Raw genomic sequence first — 19,303 nt, 5'->3', positions numbered from 1 at the left:
TTTCTACAACGTCCCATTCCACAGGATCCTTTGATCGAAGAAATGCTTTCATTTTGGTTTTCCAGATGTTGTAGTCCTTTCCATCAAAGTAAGGAGGTCTGGTATTGCTTTGCCCTTCCACCAGCCCTAGAGCTAGCATACTAGCCATGGATCTTTTACTCTGAAGTAAAACACTTCAAATAAAGTGAGTACACGGGCTCTGATACCAATTGATATAGCTAGTATAAGTACCTAGAGGGGGGTGAATAGGTATAAAGTGTAATTTCTTATAATAATCACACAATACTAGACAGTTGATAGAAATGAGACAATTTTTCTCGTCAATAAACAAACAACGATCAAAATAAGACCGATAGTAGGGAAGAGAAAATTTGAACACAAGGTTTATAGTGGTTCGGCTTATTTCAAGCCTACGTCCACTCTTCTGCATTGACAGCCCACTGGCTAGATTCCACTATGAATAAAGAGATATTACAGTACTGTTCTTCCTTGATTTCTCGGTGTAGAAGATCTACCACACTCCCTCAAGGTATCACTAAGTATAGACTTTCTTTGCGTGTACAGTTTCGCTCAATATGAATCGACTAATAATCAAGGAGCTTCAGATTCTGGAATTTCTCTATCGAGCATGCACTAGAACAACTGGAACGTCTTCCTTTTATACTCCTTTATGCCATCATACCCGTTGGCACTTACCAAAGGAATTCTTCCAATCTTCCCGTTGGACAGAATCAATTAAGAAGATTATTCGAGCTATTAAAGGAACATGTCGATAGCCCATCAATCCTGTTCGCCCATACAATCAGGATCTTGGTTTCCAAGAATAGAACCTTCCAAGAATATTTCGTCAATCATCAGATCTTCAAACGATCTTGATTTCGAATAAATAATCCGTTATATCAAATCTAGCCAAGAGATCTTCTCCAGTCGATAAGACCAAATCCTTAACCAAATGCTTTAGCTCTGGATCGCCTTCGTCGCTGGATTAGAAACTGTCAATGAGAATAGTCTTGAGTCTTGAGTCTTGTGTGCTGAGTCTGGTGATCTGAAATTCTTCAGACTCTAAGTACAAGGGTCTGCACAGCTTCTAGACTAGACTGATAGAAATATTTTGTCAGCTTCAAAACACTCTAGAGAGATTTCTCCAACACCTCTGAGTTTCCCGGATTGAGGTCTTGACATGGTTCCAATCTTTTGAGAGACCTCGCAAGAGTTTGTTGACCTTCATCGAGGTAGAAATTTGCTGACCTTGATATGCTAAACCATTTACAATTTTTGTAAAACGGTTGAACATATCTCCAATTGACTCTCCTTGCTTCATCTTGAAGGATTCATATTTGCCGAGCAGGAAGTTTACTTTTGTCTCTTTTACACGATTGGTCCCTTCATATGTAACATGAAGTTTATCCCAAACTTCTTTTGCTGTTTCACATGAAGAGATTCTGTTATATTCAGCAGGAGACAAAGCGCAATATAAAGAATAAATTGATTTCGCATCAAGAGCTTATCTTTTGGACATCTCCATCCGAGACATAGGAGCGGGGGGTGGTTTGGTTTCTTTGTCTTTGCCATTCTTATTTGATGTGGATGCAGCAATGGGGTTGATTCCTCTTTCCACAACATCCCATTGCAAGGGATCTCTGGATCTTAGGAATGCTTTCATTTTGTTCTTCCACACATCGTATTCCTTTCCATCAAAATATGGTGGCCTTGTGTTGCTTTGCCCTTCCATAAGTCCTGGTGCCAAGATACTAGCCATAAAGAATCTTTAGCTCAAAAGTAAAAACACTTTTATAAACCGAGCACTTGGCTCTGATATCAATTGAGAGTGATAGTATGAACACCTAGAGGGGGTGAATATGTGTTTAAAATAAATCTTGGCAAATATATGCAGAATAAAATAAGTTTCAAACAAATGAGTTAAGGAAGAGAATAAGAACACATAAATTATAGTGGTTCGGCTTAATCCAAGCCTACGTCCACTCTCCCACGCTAATAGCCTTCTTGGCTAGATTCCACTATGCAATCAACAAGAGATTACAACTTCGAGTGCAAACACTTAGTAGATCACACTATCTCACTAAGTCACTTTTTTGGTATTTCTCTCATGATCACAAACATTTAAGCTCTCAAGAGACAAGTGTATGATCGAAGGTCGCTTAGACTTTGGAATTATAAATTCAATGCTCCGTCTCTTACTTGCTCATCGGTCCTTTATCTCCTTAAATACTCCTCCACTTCCAAACTACCCGTTGGACAGTATCTTGAGGATCGTCTTCCAATATACCCATTGGACAGCTCTGTATTTAGAAGATTTGGTAGCCGATGAGTGACAAATGTAGAATCCCAAATTGATTCCGATCGCCCTTACAAACGAAATCTTGGTTTCCATAAGTAAAGCTTCTTCATATAGAAAGTTCTTGTCTTCAAGATCTAATTGTCAATCAAATAGATTGAGTCAATCAAATCAATCTTGATGTGGAATCCAAACCAGATCACTAGCCGTTATATGATTGGGCTTGAGTTACGTTCTGTCGAGTTCTGGATGTAAAGTCTGAGAGCAATAGACTTTACAATTTGAGTCTGAGTGCGATAGACTTTGTAATTTGAGTCTGAACAAATTCTGCTTCTGAACAGATTTAGCTTTAAGGTCTGTACCCAGTTCAACTTCAGCATAGAGTCTGTTTTCTAGTTCATCATTCACGTTCAGTCTGGAATTTGTCAGAGTGAGCAAACTTCTGATGTAGAACAGACTTTGATACTAAAGTCTGGCATTCTTCAGACTTTGACACAGAAGTCTGGAAATCTTCAGAATATACTTTGGGCATATGTTACGGTCAGTCTTCTGGTCGTCTTCACACTTTGACAATATCCTTTACATGTTCTATCATCTGCATGGTCTTCACACTTAACCATTAAACATGTTAGTAGCCTTTGATTTATTTTGTCATCTTCAAAACATCATAAGGATTTCCCTAACAGATTGAAGGTACTTCATCAATTTATTTATTAATATATGTTGACGATATTCTTGTCATGAGTAATAATGAGTCTGTTAGTACAAAATTCAAGAAAAATCTACATTTTTCTTTTCACATCCAGGACTTGGGGCATCCCAAATATTTTTCTTGGCATTGAAATAGCTCAATCAGATAAGAGGATTTCCCTCAACCAACGAAAAATCATTTTGGAGATAGTTTTAGAAGCGGGATTGTCAAGTTGTAAATCAACCGTTATACTATTAGAACAGAATGTGAAGCTAACAACACACAAATATGATGTGAGCTCATCTTCATCTATCACAGATCCATTGCTTAAAGACCCATCGGGATATTAGTGACTTGTTGAGAAATTAATTTGTCTCACCATGACAAGACATGATATATGTTATGTAGTACTAATACTTGGTCAATTCATGCACAACCCAAAGCAATCTCATATGAATGTAGCATTGAAGGTTGTAAAATACTTGAAGGGATGCCCGAGACTTGGTATTTTTCTGTCTCATGATTGCAACATGAAAATGATAGCCTACTATGATATTAATTATGCTATTTGTCCAATGACAAGGAGGTCCACTACTAGTTTTTGTATGAAGTTATTCACTTGTTTCGTGGAAAATAAAGAAGTAGTCAACCATATAACTATCATCAATAGAATCGTAATATCAAGCCATGGCAAAGACTATATATGAAATAGTTTGGATATGGGGACTATTCTCAGACCTTAGAGTACAAATCGATGGACCTAGAGAATTATTTTGTGACAATAATACATCACTCAAATTAGTGGCAAACCTAATCTTTCTTGAAAGGATCAAGCATATAGAGATTGGTTGTCATTTCATTGAAGACAAGATTCAAGAAGGGATCATCATAGTAAGGGGAATTAGAACTATAGAGCAAGTTGTGGACATTTTTATCAAGTCATTATGCAAAGGACAACATATATACCTACTAAGCAAGCTAGGTATCCTTGAGATATATGGGCCACCAACTTGAGAAGGAGTGTTGAAAATATGCTTTAATATCATAGGAGATACTGATTTTGATTATGAGTTAATTGATTCCGTTAATCAATAATTGATTTGGTTAACTTGTGATTGGCTTGGTAAAATGGGCAAATGTAATGGTGTACATTTTTTGCTATCATACACTTTTCTTTCTAACATTATAAATAGAGCAGTGTACATTTACAATTAATACATAGCAATACAAAATATAATTCCCCCCAAATACTCTTCATTTTCTATCAACACACGTTGAACTGGGAATCAAACCAATTCCCATTGGAATTGCCTAGAAATGATTAGTACAGCCTAGTTCATCTCAATTCTTTTGCACATCCCTAACTCTTGGCACATTTGATGCTACAAAGAAAGCATAGTTATAAGTGAGAGCAATTCGCAATTGAAATCTCTAATTCAAGATGCCCATTTAGTTTCACAATAAACATTCGGTTTCATGGTCAAGAGGAGGACCTTTGTCTTTGCAAAAAAGGAAACGAAACCTATAGAACTAGAAATTTTAATGGTCATATTATTCAAATTTGAATAAACTGCTTTCAAATTATTATGATGGGATTGCCTTTGCATAGAATTAAAAGCATAGGTTCAATTAGTGTGTATGCTACTTTGGGCATAAGGACACTAGAATTGTCAAAAGTCTTTTGTCGGCTCATTTAATACCAAATTTGAAAAAAAATGATAATTGGGTGCCTTTGGCGAGAAGTTATGGCCAAAAATATTACATGGCTTTTCAATTAAAATTTAATATAAGTTGGTATTTCTTTTTAAAAAACCAATCCAAAATGATGTTGCACTACTCCCAACTCCCAAGCAAAAAAAATGCCATCGTCAGACGCTCATTGTTACCATCACTCGCTTGCCCCCGAATAGAGCTATTAAACGGGTGGGTCGGGTCGAGTCAGGTTTGGGTCGGGTCATTAATGGTCCGACCCAAATTGACCCATTAAGCAATTTATGACCCATTTATGCTTAATGTAAATTTTTCGACTCATACCCGACCCAACTCATAGCTAATTCATACCTGACCCAACCCATATTAATAAAATATTTTCATATTTAACCAAATTTAGAAAAACTTATACATATGTTTTTTTTTAAAGATTATATTACTAAAATACTTCCAAGCTTATTTCTTATATATATTATTTTTTTTAAAATAGTATTGCTAAAATAATTTTATACAACACAAATTTAATAGAAATTTTTTATAATTTTAAAATAATTATTTTAAAAATTTGAATTTGAATTATTTTTTATTTTTTAAAATTACTTTTTTTTTAAAAAAATTATTTTTATTTTTTAAATACAATTTTCTTTTTTTCTTTTTCTTATTCTTCTTCTTCTCCTTCTTCTTTGGCCGGCTGTCGGCCATGACGATGGCCGGCAACCGACCATAAACGAGCCTCGCCCGACGCTAGCGACCTCGAGTCTCGCTAGATCGGCGAGGCTCGAGCCTCGCCGGACGTTGGCGAGGCCTCCGCCTCGCTAGATCCGGCGAGCTTGCCCCTTGTCGAACGTCATTCTCACCGAACCGGCAAGGCTCGACGCGGGGAGTTCGAGTCTTGCTAGATCGGTGAGGCTCGAGCCTTGCCGAGCGTCGGCGAGGCCTCCGCCTCGCCGGATCCAGCGAGCTCAAGCTTGCTTGACATCAGTGAGCTCGAGGCTCGCTTGGCCAGTCGCCGGCCATCGCCGTGCCGATGACCAGAGGAAAAAGAAAGAAAAAAAAAAAAAAGAAAAAAAGAAAATGGGTGCATTGGGAAATTGTAAATGGGTTCATTTTTAATGGGTTAATAAATGGGTCTTAAATGGGTCTGCTCTTAGACCCATTTAAGACCTGTATATCTCAATCTTTTTGTTTTTAAAACTCATTATGGGTGCATTGGCAAATAAGCTTGACCCATTAACGACCCATTTAAATATATATGGGTCCATAAATGGGTCAATGACCCATTTTGACACCTCTACCCCCGAAGGACACCACTACCCGCCATCCATCACCGCCCCTCCATAGAGAAAAAACTCGCAATCACCGCCAACCCACACACAGCCATCATCATCCCATGCACGGCCACCATCAATCACCATGTCACATTGGCCATTTCCTCGAAGGCATCACCCAACCGAGCATGAGTAGAGACATAGGCGGCCACTATTAATCAATCGCCAATATCTCAAGCCGGCCATAGATCGAAGCCGCTTGTTGTTCACCAACCTTGCTAGTCACTGGCAAAGCCGTGGTTAGTTCGTCCTGATTCTGCTTTGTTTTCCAACAAAGAAGGCTTGAAGAGTTTGGAGTTCACTCGAAGCTCATTCATTGGCATCAACCACCAATGACAACTTTCCTCACTGCTTTCAAGCCACTAAAGCTGTTGCGATAGGGCGAGCGATCGAACAATAATATAGATAGAAAAAGAAAATAAACCGGACACCAGATTTACGTGGTTTAGTCGTAAAGACCTACGTACATGGGGAAAACAACAGCGAATTTCACTATAGATCAAGCGATACAAGGAGATTATACACTCTCTCAAACACTCTCTTAGTGTTTCCCAAGCTCCAATTACACCAAATAATACACACAATGTTTAGCCTTGAAATTCCTCAAGAAATAATCTCTCAATCTCATGAAGGAATTACACGCAAATCTTACCACAAGATTTAATTGACTTCAACACTAAACCTTCTTGGATGTAATTCACGACAAAGAAAATCCCTCCCAAGCATTCAACAACGAGGCGGCGCTTTAAGACCAATTCTTCATGATCAACGGCGGAACACCAAGCACTCACGTGGTGCTTCAAGACAATTTGTGATCCACACCTATCACCCACGGCCTCAAGTCTATATATAAGTAAAACCCTTATTCTTTTGCCAACTTCTCATAGGATTTTGTTTCCTATCCAAAACATATCTTTGTATATTTTAAACAAAATCCAAGTCCTAGTCAAAGTTGGGCTTTCCTATTTAGTAGCCAGACTCTCCAACGCAGATTCAAATTTGGGAAGTTGATCTTTGGATCTTCTTTGCTCGATTTCAAACATTTGCAACATATCAAATTCGGAATATTCGTAATTTTTGCATTGGGCTTAAACTCGAGACATATTTTAACAAAGAAGGCTTGAAGAGTTTGGAGTTCACTCAAAGCTCGTTCATTGGCATCAACCACCAATGACAACTTTCCTCACTGCTTTCAAGCCACCAAAGCCACTACCGACTATTGCGATTCGTCATCCTAGAACAACTTTCCTTCATTGGCTTCGAATCGTCAGTGATGATGCCACGAGGACCCGTTTACCAATTGAATAACTGACGGTCACAAAACATCACCCGTCTTCATCGATTCTCATTACAATCGCCATCGCTCCATTTCGATCTACTTCTCGGCTGGGAAAGCTCGAAGTGGCCCGCACTCGTTTAAGCAACTCATTCAATGTGTTTAGAGCCTCCCCAACATCCTTTGGGAGATTGAGCTGTTAGTTTTAGGGCAAACCAATTAGGGTTTCGATTTTAGGTTGAATTGGTCATTAGGGTTTTGAATTGGGGAATTTTTTTCAATTTGCAATTTAGGGTTTATATTTTAGGGCAAACAATGTAGACAACATCATTTAGGGGCATATGTTGACTAGGCATCCTAGTGATCTATGTCAATCTGAGAAATTAATAAAATATGATCACGTCAAAATTTTTAGCGATTGAAATCAGAGTTGGTAATTGAGTAATTATTACTTTTAAAAAATTAGCACTTAAGTAATCTAAAAAAAATTGATATTAAAGTGAGCGCAGTATAGGATTTTTTTGGGGGTATTTTTTAGTGCCATTTTGCCCGCTATTTTGAGTTGTAAATTAATTCTCTAGACTTTTTATCAATATGAGGCGATCGTAACACAGTATATAATACTCGTGATTCAGGCAATCCAATCTTCCGTGCATAAGGCGGAAGCTCCAAAAAATGGTTTTCCAAAAATGGGTGATCAAAAGATCGAATCACTATGCATATCTTGGTAGTTGTTACTTTTGGTGTTTTGATTTTTGGCTCCTCTTCCTGTTCTATTGATCAGAAGCATCCAGCAGCGCCAGGCCAGTTTTGAATTCGATTTGAAGTGAAAAAAAAGGGGACCTTATCACCCCCTCCCTTTTCTTTCCCCCCATTTCTAGGGGCCTCGTCCTCACCCTATTTATATGCCAATAAAGGACTACACCTATAGTTGATCACGTCGATTCAATAGCTTCCAAAAAAAGATTCGAATAGAAGGAAACGCCAATATTAAAAAACGAAAAAGGTTTTTTCTTGATTAAGATAGGAATAAGCATTTTTCGCGACATCGCATATAATAGGAATCGAACAAAATTCTTCCACTACCTATTTCTATCTGGCTATAGTCCACTCGAAAAGGCGATCTTGAGCTATACTCTGGTGATCTCTTTCCTACCGAGGCATGCAAACTCCCATCGTGTCCTAGATCACATTCCGTTAGTAAGCTAATCATAATTGGACATCATATTAAAAATTATTTTTCTTATTAATCTAATAACGTTTTGAAGACATGGATTTTTAAGTCTGTGCGCACGAATGCACTGTTTCCTGCTCACGGTTTCATATGTTTGTTGGCTTTGAACGAGAAAAGACAAACATGAGACAGACAAGAACTGGCAAAGCCAACTAGATAACCCAACTTGTAGGGTTTGACTTTGACCAGACAGGCACCAAAGAAAGAGCCAAAATTTAAACGACTTCCTCCGGTCCCGACTCACGTCCATCGTCGATTCATCTGAATCCTGGATGAGATCCATATCACCTGACGGTGCGCCAAGTAATTTTTTTTGGCTCACGGGGCAGGGGAGATCCTACAGCACCACCAACCCAACCGGCCAATGGGTTGGAAGGAAACCGTGCTAGTTGCTCCCTATTTCCGATTTATTCATTTATTTTCAGAAACCCTAATGTATCACGAAAAATAATAGTCTGAAAATACCAAGGAGGAGGAATTAGTATAAAACCATTAAATTGTTGGAACACGGGGAAAACATGGACTCTCTACCCTCACATGCTCAATGTGAAAAGAGTCCAAGATTCAAAATTATAAGACTTAGTTAGAGATTGCAGTTAATGATGATTGAAAACTTGAGCTCCAAACATTGTTTATATCGCCATGCCCCCTCCCCTACACACGAAGCTTCACGTCAGTCAGTCTCCATCCGGCATCACGAGAGATCGAAATCCAAACCGACGGCCACGATGCAACGATGAGCTGGCATCCGCCGTTGACTATTGGGATTGGGCAACAAATGAAGACTTTCGTGCACTGCGGTCTGACCAGCTGTGGTGGCACTCGATGTCCGTATCTATGGCCGATCTTCTTCCCTAAATTAAACAAACAATTTCAAAGATCCAAGACCCAAAAGCAAAAGAGAAGAAAAATATTTGGAAAATGAAAGATTAGGGTCCGCAAGAATACCCGCAAGAATACTAAGTACGATAAAGATAAGTTTAATAGTGTAAGGAGGAGTTGCCTTAGCTGGCATTGGCAGTGCCTGGTCACTTCAAGGATAGTATGCCAAGATGATGATAAGGTCGTCTGCTAGCAAGTTGCTCATAGCCATATGCCTCTCATTTCCTTAGATTCCTACTCTAGCCCTACTCCGAAGAAAAGTCGAGGTATCTGATCTCGTCTTGACTACCATCAAATCATAAATGAACTTGATGTCGAGCTTTCTAGCTTAGACATTTATTTCCCGAGTTCTTATAAATGCAAGTTATATATGTAATCAAAGGATTTATATGTCGACTTTTATAACTATACAATGTTATTTGGAAAATAATAATAATAGAAACTTAAATAGGTTTGTGCAAACTATGAGTATTCGTGAGCTTGAACTATCAACATAACTTGAGAAGATATTGAAGCACCCTGTACTCTAAGTTCAACCTCAAATCAAGTGATTTGAGTTGAGTAATTATGGATGAGCTCAAATAACTTAAGACTGTGGTTTCAATGTAACCGATGTGACTAACTCTTGATAGGGTCATCCCGCAAATGGAGGGAAGAAACTTCATGTACCAATTGTATTTTGATGCAAATGAATTTGTAGGTAATGTGGACGTAACATGATGCTTCATTTTTTGTTTGGGACATGCTAGAGGAAGAAATTTAGGAGTGCCACAAATTTAATACTTAGTTTGTTTCACAAGAGATAAATAATTTGGAAAACAATTTTTCTTAAAGATGATCACATATATCGCTTAAGATAGTAAGTTAATGAATAATATTTTTATTATGGGCAACAACTTGTATTTAAATATTTTTGTAAATGATGAAAATATTTGTCATTTGTTCATTTTTGTAAACAATACAAATGATTATTTTTAGAAAAATATTTTTCAAATTATTTATTTTTTTGTAAAATGAAACACTTTATGGGTGCGTTTGTTTTATAAAAAACTCAAGGTTCCAGAAAATGATTTATTATATTGCTTAGAAAAAGTAGTTAATGAAAAATATTTTCATCATTGATAATAATTTATGCTTAATTATTTTTAGGAGTGATGAAAATATAGTTTCGGTTTTTCAAGTTTTCTATTCTCGTCAAGAATTTCAAAATCTGTCCCTGTTTTGTCCATCCAAACTTTCATTCTCTCCGTTTTTCCCCTCCCAGACAAGTGCCGGTCGATGGGGAATTCGACTATAATTTAGGGTAAAAACCAAACCAAACCAAAACCAAAACCAAAACTCGCGTTCACACGGAGATTCTTCCAGGCTGGGAGCGGGGCCCATCCTACGTGGAATTGGGTTGAAACAAGGACGTCCATGTCGAAGAACTGGTAATAGACTTGGGGGGTTACATTTAGGTGTTCTCGAAACATTGCGTTCAATTTGTATATATTTATGTCAAATCATCGGATTGTCAAATCTCAAATATTATTCCCAAAAAGAGATAATTAGTAAAGATATAACGAAAGATAGCGAACAAAAATATAAAATATATAAAATATTTGTGTGGCAGACATCAACAGTCAAATCATAATTTTCTAGCACGATCTTATTATAATAATTTCATCTTTCACCAATCACTGAAGTCAACAATGGATGGATGGATCCACTTGTGAAGTTTTGTTGATTTTCCAAAACATTTATTTTTTCATATTTAATGAAAAAATGATTGAATTCCAAAATACCTCTTCCTCACAATATTTCCTTATTTGATTGCTTAACAAATGGGGGTTCAATCCAGGATAGACCGGGACTGAAGTGTTGCCTAATCCCACACATTACAAGAACAAGAATTCTGTGTATTAAATTGACAGGCTGAACTATCATGAGCTTAAGAGTCAGACTTTATAATCTAAAAGCATCGTCCAAGCTCATCCAAAAGAGACCTTGAGACCAATGTGGCTTGAGCATGTTGGGCCGCCATCCTATGATCGGATCTATTTATAACATGCTGCTGAAAAAAAGTAAAATAAAATTGGCCATGCTAAGTGAAATCCCAAAAGAAAGACCAAAGGAGGAGAAAAGCAACAAGAGGAGGAGGTTTCTTTTCCGGTCGTTTTCGGGGACGGTTGGCCTGAGCCGTTTGATTGGGAGAGAGGGCAGGGGACGGCCCGGATTTGGACCGCCTCCAGCTGTAAGACTGACTGCGGAAAGCGAGTCAAAAAGGAAGGGACGGGGGGGAGGCGGCGGGTCCCCACCCTCGCCGTTTGAATTCGTGTTTTGGGTTTTGTCGTTTGTCCGAAGGTTGCGTGCAGTTGTGTGGCGTGGTGCAGGACAGCTTTGCCCTGGTGCCTTCTTTGCCTTCCTGTTTGTTGCCAACATGTCTTATTTTAACCCCTTCCATATAAGCATGTGTCACACCTAGAATGATTACACACCACTACTTTCCTCTTTTCTGTAAAAGAATGTCCTTTTTCCTTGAAATGCGTCCTAAAAATTAATAATTTACATCATTCAATAAATAAATAAATAGTTTTATCGTTAACCAAAATATTTGAATTAAAATTATTGTTGATAATAGAAAAACTTTTCATTAACAATTATTTCAAACGATATAAGCATTTATTTTTCGCGAAATAAATTGAATCATTAACACAATTATAAGTAAATTACAAAATGATTTGGAAGCTAAAAATGCCAGAAGATTAGGCATTTGACTCAAAAGGAACCAGACTTAATGTGATAATAAAAGTACTTGAGATAGGCCCTTTTTTTCTTTCATTCGTAAATTTTTGAATTCATGGATTATAAATTTGGACATTACATATGTATGAACTTGATTAAGAATGTAAATGTGGGTAACCTACATGTTTGCAATGGCAACAACAAAAAAAACTTAATTTGAGGTGATGGAGGAAATTTTAACCCTGCATATTTGTTTGGTTTGTTTTCTTCAAAATTTAAACGTTAGTCGGAAAACGATTTCCCCATTGATTAGTTCAAACCATTTAATGAATGAAAAGATGACTATGTATACACTTTTCAACTTGCTTTCTTAAAATGTAAACTTTTGGATTAAAAAATAAATACTTATTTACCCAATTTCAAAGGTTAACTCCACTCATCAATTAACAACAATATTTCATGATCATACCACTTTGCCCTATTAACCGTCGTACACGCAATTATGGAACATCATACCCTTAAAAATCTTTTTTTTTTTAAGATTCAATTTATGTAGTGGATATTGTTAACAAGTACATCAAAGGCAGTTGATAATTATATTTAGGTTATATTTGTTTTGCGAAAAATGAATGTTTTGAATATATATATATATATATATATATATATATATATGTATGTATATATATTAAATGAGCACTTTTTTGTCACTTGAAATAATTAGTCAATGAAAGAAATTTTCATTTTTGACAACAATTTATATTTATATATTTTTATAGAGGGTGAAATTTTATTTATTTATTATTTTTTTATAAGCGATGCAAGTGATGAGTTTTTAGGTATCTATTTTCTAAATCATTCATTTTTCACAAAACAAATAGAGAGTTTAAGGAGGCAATGCTCTGATATAAAATGCATTCATTACACATAATACGCGAAACACGTTGCACTAAAAATATGATAAAATTTCTTTATCTCAATTTTTAACAAATACTCATATAGAAGTATTTTATTCATTTATTATAGGGAAAAAGCCATGAAAAAATTGCAAATTATACTCACCAAGACACATTTATCTTAAACTTTTTTTCAGGGCACTGAAATCCTAAACTTTTACTTGAATGATACATTTATTCTCTATTAACATTATGTCAATAATCATTGTTAACAATTTGTCCAGATTGGCGTCAGGAGGCAAACGGTGTTGTTGAAAGGTGTTCATATAATTTGAATGAAATAAAAATGACGTTTTTGCTGAAAAATCATCTAACGAAATTTTAATGGAATATAAATGTCCCATAGATATAAATAGTTATAAGAAAAAGTTTAAAATAAATATGTCACGGTAAGTATAATTTGGAAGTTTAGATATCCTAGTAAAAAGTTGAAGTAAATATATCACATAGTAAATATAATTCGAAATATACAAACCCATATATCTTAATCGATGATGGGAAACCCTAATTGGCCGTTCGCAAGCAGCATCGCATCGATAGCTGCGTTGTCAAGCTGTCTCCCAGAAAGTTAGTCACGATCCAAATAATTAATCTCAATTAAAATCCATCTCGTTCTTAGCTACCATCCCTCCCTCTACCCACTTTACACGACCCAGTTTCCTGGAAACAGCTCTTCCCCCGCGGGCGCCGTTCGCTTTCCATTCCCCTTCTTTTCTCTTTCTCAATCTCTCTCTCTTTCATGCATATATAAGCGCAAGCCTCACTCCAAGAACCACAAGAAGAAGAAGCAGAAGAAGCTTTCTCCGACATGGATACGACGTATAGGCGCTCGTCTCCTGCATGTTCCTCCTCCTCCTCCGACTCGTCCTCCTCCGATTCGTCCTCCCGCAGGAACCCCGCCTCCTCCGCCCGCAAAACCGACCGGGTCAAGGGCCCGTGGAGCGCCGAGGAGGACCGCGTCCTCACCGGGCTCGTGGAGAGGTACGGGCCCCGGAACTGGTCCCTCATCAGCCGCCACATCGAGGGCCGCTCCGGGAAGTCCTGCAGGCTCCGGTGGTGCAACCAGCTCAGCCCCGCCGTCAAGCACCGCCCCTTCTCCGCCGCCGAGGACGACGCCATCCTCGCCGCGCACGCGGTTTACGGCAACCGGTGGGCCACCATCGCCCGGCTGCTCCCCGGCAGGACCGACAACGCCGTCAAGAACCACTGGAACTCCACTCTCAAGAGAAGGGCCTCCGCGCAGCAGAAGGACGACGGGGCAAATCACGGGAACGATCATCGTAACGACCATATGTCGGTGAGCGGTTGTCGTGTGGACATCGAGGACGAGGACGGGCCATTCACTGCATTGACTCTTGCTCCGCCGGGGGGGGCGGCGGCGGCGGCGGCGGAGGGGCGGCGGGAGGATAAAGGGTTGCCGGAGGAGGGGTTTTGGGAGGTGATGAGAGGGGTGATTGCGAGGGAGGTTAGAGATTACATGAACTCGACGATGATGGCTGAGACGAGTTGGAGATGATGATGGGAGGAGATGATATTTGTAGGTGCTTTGTCTGGGTTTAAGAAAATTTTGGTTGATGTTAAATGTTAATAATGCCCAATGCAGTAATATAATGGCAAATGTTAATTTCGGAAAAATTATGGATTCAGTCCTAAATGGATTTCAACCTTTTCTTTAAATTTTTACATTGTTTTGATATAATTCTAAATCTTTGCGAGCAAATTTAAGATAATCTTACGCGTCAATTTTCAGTTGAAATTGCTGACATATTGGTTCAATTAACACCGTCTGATTTATACGGTACCGTCTGCCATCAAATTCGATCTCTACTCAATGCATATCACCCTTGGGGTGCTAGGCAGTTTTGGTTTCGAGTTAGAATAAATGCTGTTCCGAAAAAAAGAAGCTGCCATTTCATGTAGTCTGGGGAAGACAGTGACATTAGGAAAGAGAAATGATATGAAATTTTCATTTACATATTCGATACATTTTTGCAAACTCATCCCAGATTGTCGTTCATAAGAGCTGAACTTCTACGCTGGGGAGCAATTTTAGACAAAATGACTTTGTTTTGTTTTATTTAAAAAAATTTCAGAAATTTTGTGTTTTTTTGTCTTTCCGTGTTATTTTTCATTTTCTTCCGGGTGGACTTCCAGCTTCTCTAATTGTCTGCGGGCATGTGAAATAGTTGTCTCAAATCGTGATAGTTGACGGGACAGATGATCGTCATCCATATTAGTAAAGCTAAAACGCAAAATCACGTCTAACAATCAATTTCTCTAAAAATGGGGTTATTTCATCTCCAACCTGAATTGAATGTGTTCGTCCCGTGGGAGGCGCTTGCTGCTGAGGTTGGAGGAGTGGGCCTGCAATTACATTTTGCATATGAGCTGAATGTGCTTGTGGTATAATATTTCCGGCTCAAACGAACGGATCCGGGCCGACCGAGTCGGGTTGCTCTCGCTCTCGACGGTCAAAAGCTCGATGGCCATGGAGGAGCAGTTGCCAAGCAAGTAGGTTGAGATCTGGAGGCTCAAGCTCGTCGAGATTTAGATGGTCACAAACTTGACGAGCATGGAGGAGTATTTAGCTCTTTGAGAGGCAGTCTAGCGGCAGTGGCGGAGGCAGCATGACTGCGTTTTGTGGTGGAGGTTGTGATCGAGAGTGGGCGAGTCATGCTCCACCTTCATTTCTGTAGAAAATTTGTGTTCCTATTTAGATGACAAAAAAAAAAAAATCAGAAATTAAGAAAAATGGTGCCATTTTGTCTAAAATTGTCCACGTCTTATCAATAGCCATGTGATGTTGAAAAGCCGATGATGACAAAATAGGCAACCTTAGCAACTTTCTTTATTAAGAGGATTACATTGAAATTCTTGTCAAAATTTTTCAATTACATTGAAATAATTAGAAAGCTTAGGATCGAATCGGAATTCATATAATAAATTTAGATCTAGATTGGTAAATTGTTCAAAGTTTGAGGTCCTGCCTGAATGCTGTGGAAGATGGTGAGCAGAAAATTCCGAGAGATGGTCTGAGACTCCTTCTAGAGGTGGCAAATGGGCCGGGTAGATCCCGGGCACGACACGTTTTCATCCAAATTCTCAAACTTGGTGTTTTTAATTTATATGCTTCTTTATCCGCATATTAGGTCTATTATTGCCACATCCGTGAAGAATAAAATTTTTAAAAAATTCAGCATTGCTGGAATTATTTTTCCTATTAGTTAAGATACTACAAATAATGTTGTTATTGATCTCCGCAAGCACAAATGAATCCTACTCTGGAAGGTCAAATTTCCATGTTCTTCATGTGTCGTATGAAGAACATGTGAAGGATGGATTGTCCAGGACCCAAGAGAATCAGAATGTTTTTATTTTTATTTTATATTATAAAATCATTTGTTGAAACTTTTTATGACAACCATTTGCATAATCTCCAGCATTATCCACATTTCAATATCTTCTGTGAATTAGTAAATTGTTTAACGTATGTGCAGGTGATAGGAATTTTCAAACCTATCGTGCATGTTATGAAGGAGAGTTTAGGAAATGTTTCGCAGAAATTCCGCCTTTGTACTTGTTGGCTGCTGTAATGGATCCTAGAACCCAATTAGACTTGGTAAATTTTGTGGTTGGGACACACTAGTATTCGTCTTTTTATATTTTTACCTTGGGAATAGGTGTAATGACCTGGCTACTCGGAGATCAGTAAAACATGCTCTAAGCTCAATGAACCAATTAAGTCGAATCTTTTGATTGATGTAGGTGATTCTAATCGAGAGCAGTTTGCACAAAATTGGTGGCATTCAATCGAATGACCTCTGGTTACTTAGCTGGAAAAAGCCCCAACGCTCTAATCAACCATTTCTAATATGGGGTTAAAGGGTATTCAGTTTGAGAGATAGTTCTTTCAGAATAGTTATTGTAGAGTGGATTCAAATCTGTTGTTCCTTATAAAGAGTCAAAAGTCTAGATAACTTGCATTACCTCAAGCTCAATTATGGGCAAAAGAAATAGTATTTAGAGTCTGTTTCGTATTACTGCGCCTAAAATGTAGTTGCATAGCAACTTGACTCTTTCGACCGAAAAAAAAAGAAAAAGAAAAGGAAAAAGTAATGTTTTTTTTTTTTTTTGGTCGGAAAAGCATATATATTAACTTGAAAAGGAAGTACAACCCGAAAGAAGGGCGTCAGTACAGATTAAATCATACATTGCACGCGGAGTTTGAGAGCCCAATTAAGGGGAAGGAGGCCTCTTCCGTGGGCCTTGCAGGCCCAGTCAGCGAGGGCATTGCTCTCTCGTGGACAGTGATGCAGAGAGAGATGAGGAAAACAGAGCAGAAGGGAATCGATTTCGGCGAAGAGGGCTCGACAGCTCCATGGAGGCAAACGACTGCTATTCACTATGTCGACGAGGATTAAACTGTCGGATTCGAGTTGCAGGTGAGAATCTGTTTGCTGTTGATGGATGAGATGCTTGAGCGTTTGTAGAAGGGCTTGAGTTTCTGCTTCAGTTGCGGTGAATGCGGGAACAGTGAGTGTGAATCCGTCTAGCATCTTGCCCGTGTGATCTCGAAATATACTGGCAATTGCACCTGTATGATTAGGGCTGACAAAAGCAGCATCCATATTGATCTTTATTGTACCTTGTTTTGGAGGTTGCCAAGAAGTGTGTCGGTGTTGGGGGATCAGACCAGATGAAGATGCGATCTGCTGTGAACTGAGACAGAGGGCGGCCATATGCAGAGCGGTGTCAATGAGGAGATCTGGATTTGTTCGGTAATTGCGAAAGATAAGATGATTTCAGGCCTTCCATATGTGCCATAGCAGAGCTGCAATGGTCTCAAAGCTAGGTACGTTCCCCTTCTGATTTATAATATATGCAAGCCATTGATCAATGCTGATTGTTGATGAACTGGGAAAGGTGAGGTTGACCTTCGGGTGACTCCAGATAGATCTAGCTTATGGACAAAGTAGGAATAGGTGTTCTGTGGTTTCGGAAATACTGGCTGAGCATAGTTGGCAAGAAGGATCAGTGATAATGCGGTGATGAAACAGATTGGCTTTAGTTGGTAACGCTTTATGACATAGAGACCAAAGGAATGTTCGAATTTTGGGTGCTGTGTTTGTCTTCCATATCTGTTTCCAGACTTTTGGTGGAGGGGTGTAGGAAGTGGAGGGTTGGGGATGAACCTTTGTAGATGCCGATTGGGTGATAAAATGGTAAGCACTTTTAACAGAGTAGTTTCCATCATGTGAGGCTGTCCAGCAAAGTCTGTCTTGAGTGTTGACTGTCCATAACTAAATTTTTAGAATTTCATCCACTATTTGAGGTAGAAAATTCTGGTGAAGGAGGGCTACATTCCAGGCATTCTGTTCAGGAAGGATGTAGTCCGCAACCATTTTAGGCTCTTCTCTTTTTGCTGGTCCCCCTAGCATGCCAATGTTTAACCATTTAGCTTCTCTAGCATTAATAGAAGATCCATTTCCAACTGACCATTGAAGTCCCTCAATAATAGAATCTCGGCCAAGAAGTATACTCTTCCAACCCCAAGAGGGTCGATAGCCCTGTTCTGCTTTCCAGAAAGAAGTAGATTGGAAGTATAAAGCTTTAAAAACAGAGGCTAATAATGAGGTATTGTTCTGAAAAATCCGCAAGGCTTGCTTTCCCAATAAGGCTTTATTAAATGAGATGAGATCTCGGAAGCCCATTCCTCCTTTTTCCTTGCTAGCTGTTAGAAGGTCCCAACTTTTCCAGTGAATAGCAGATCTATTACTGCTGTTTTTCCACCAATAACGAGCTATTTTTTTCTCAATAGATCTACAAATAGAAACAGGAACCTTGAATGTCATCATAGCATATTGAGGTAGAGCCTGAACTACAGATTTCAGTAGGATTTCTTTCCCCCCTTTGGAAATTAGATGTTCTTTCCAGCCCTCCAGCTTAGAATTAACTCTACTTAATGTCCAGGCAAACATGTCCTTCTTAGAGGATCCCCAATCAGATGGAAGGCCAAGGTACTTACCAGTTTTTTCCAGCAAAGGAACTCGTAATGCATTGGCTAAGTTTGTCTTGAGGGGGTGAGGGCAAAATTTAGAAAGATATAATCCAGACTTGTTTTGATTGATTGCCCGACCTGTAGCTAGGCAATATTCATTTAAGATGCTTGATAAATTCTGACATTCAGTTATTGTTCCATTGAGAAAAAA

General features: G+C 38.6%; 2 protein-coding genes across 2 annotated transcripts; one reads left to right on the top strand and one right to left on the bottom strand.

The window, feature by feature from the left end:
• The first annotated feature begins 13,733 nt into the window (after positions 1-13,733).
• LOC104449346 (transcription factor MYB44) lies at positions 13,734-14,758 on the top strand. Its single transcript, XM_010063474.3, has one exon. The coding sequence runs from the start codon at positions 13,903-13,905 to the stop codon at positions 14,608-14,610; it is 708 nt and encodes a 235-aa protein (XP_010061776.2). The 5' UTR covers positions 13,734-13,902; the 3' UTR covers positions 14,611-14,758.
• Positions 14,759-17,293: 2,535 nt separating this feature from the next.
• On the bottom strand, positions 17,294-17,833 carry LOC120294426. The gene has a single exon (XM_039314503.1). The coding sequence runs from the start codon at positions 17,831-17,833 to the stop codon at positions 17,294-17,296; it is 540 nt and encodes a 179-aa protein (XP_039170437.1).
• Between the last annotated feature and the right edge of the window lie 1,470 nt (positions 17,834-19,303).

The sequence above is a fragment of the Eucalyptus grandis genome, chromosome 6 (assembly GCF_016545825.1).
Source record: "Eucalyptus grandis isolate ANBG69807.140 chromosome 6, ASM1654582v1, whole genome shotgun sequence".
Classification (NCBI taxonomy): domain Eukaryota; kingdom Viridiplantae; phylum Streptophyta; class Magnoliopsida; order Myrtales; family Myrtaceae; genus Eucalyptus; species Eucalyptus grandis.
The sequence above is the reverse complement of the archived record's forward strand: the minus strand, read 5'-3'. Positions and strand labels throughout refer to the sequence as shown.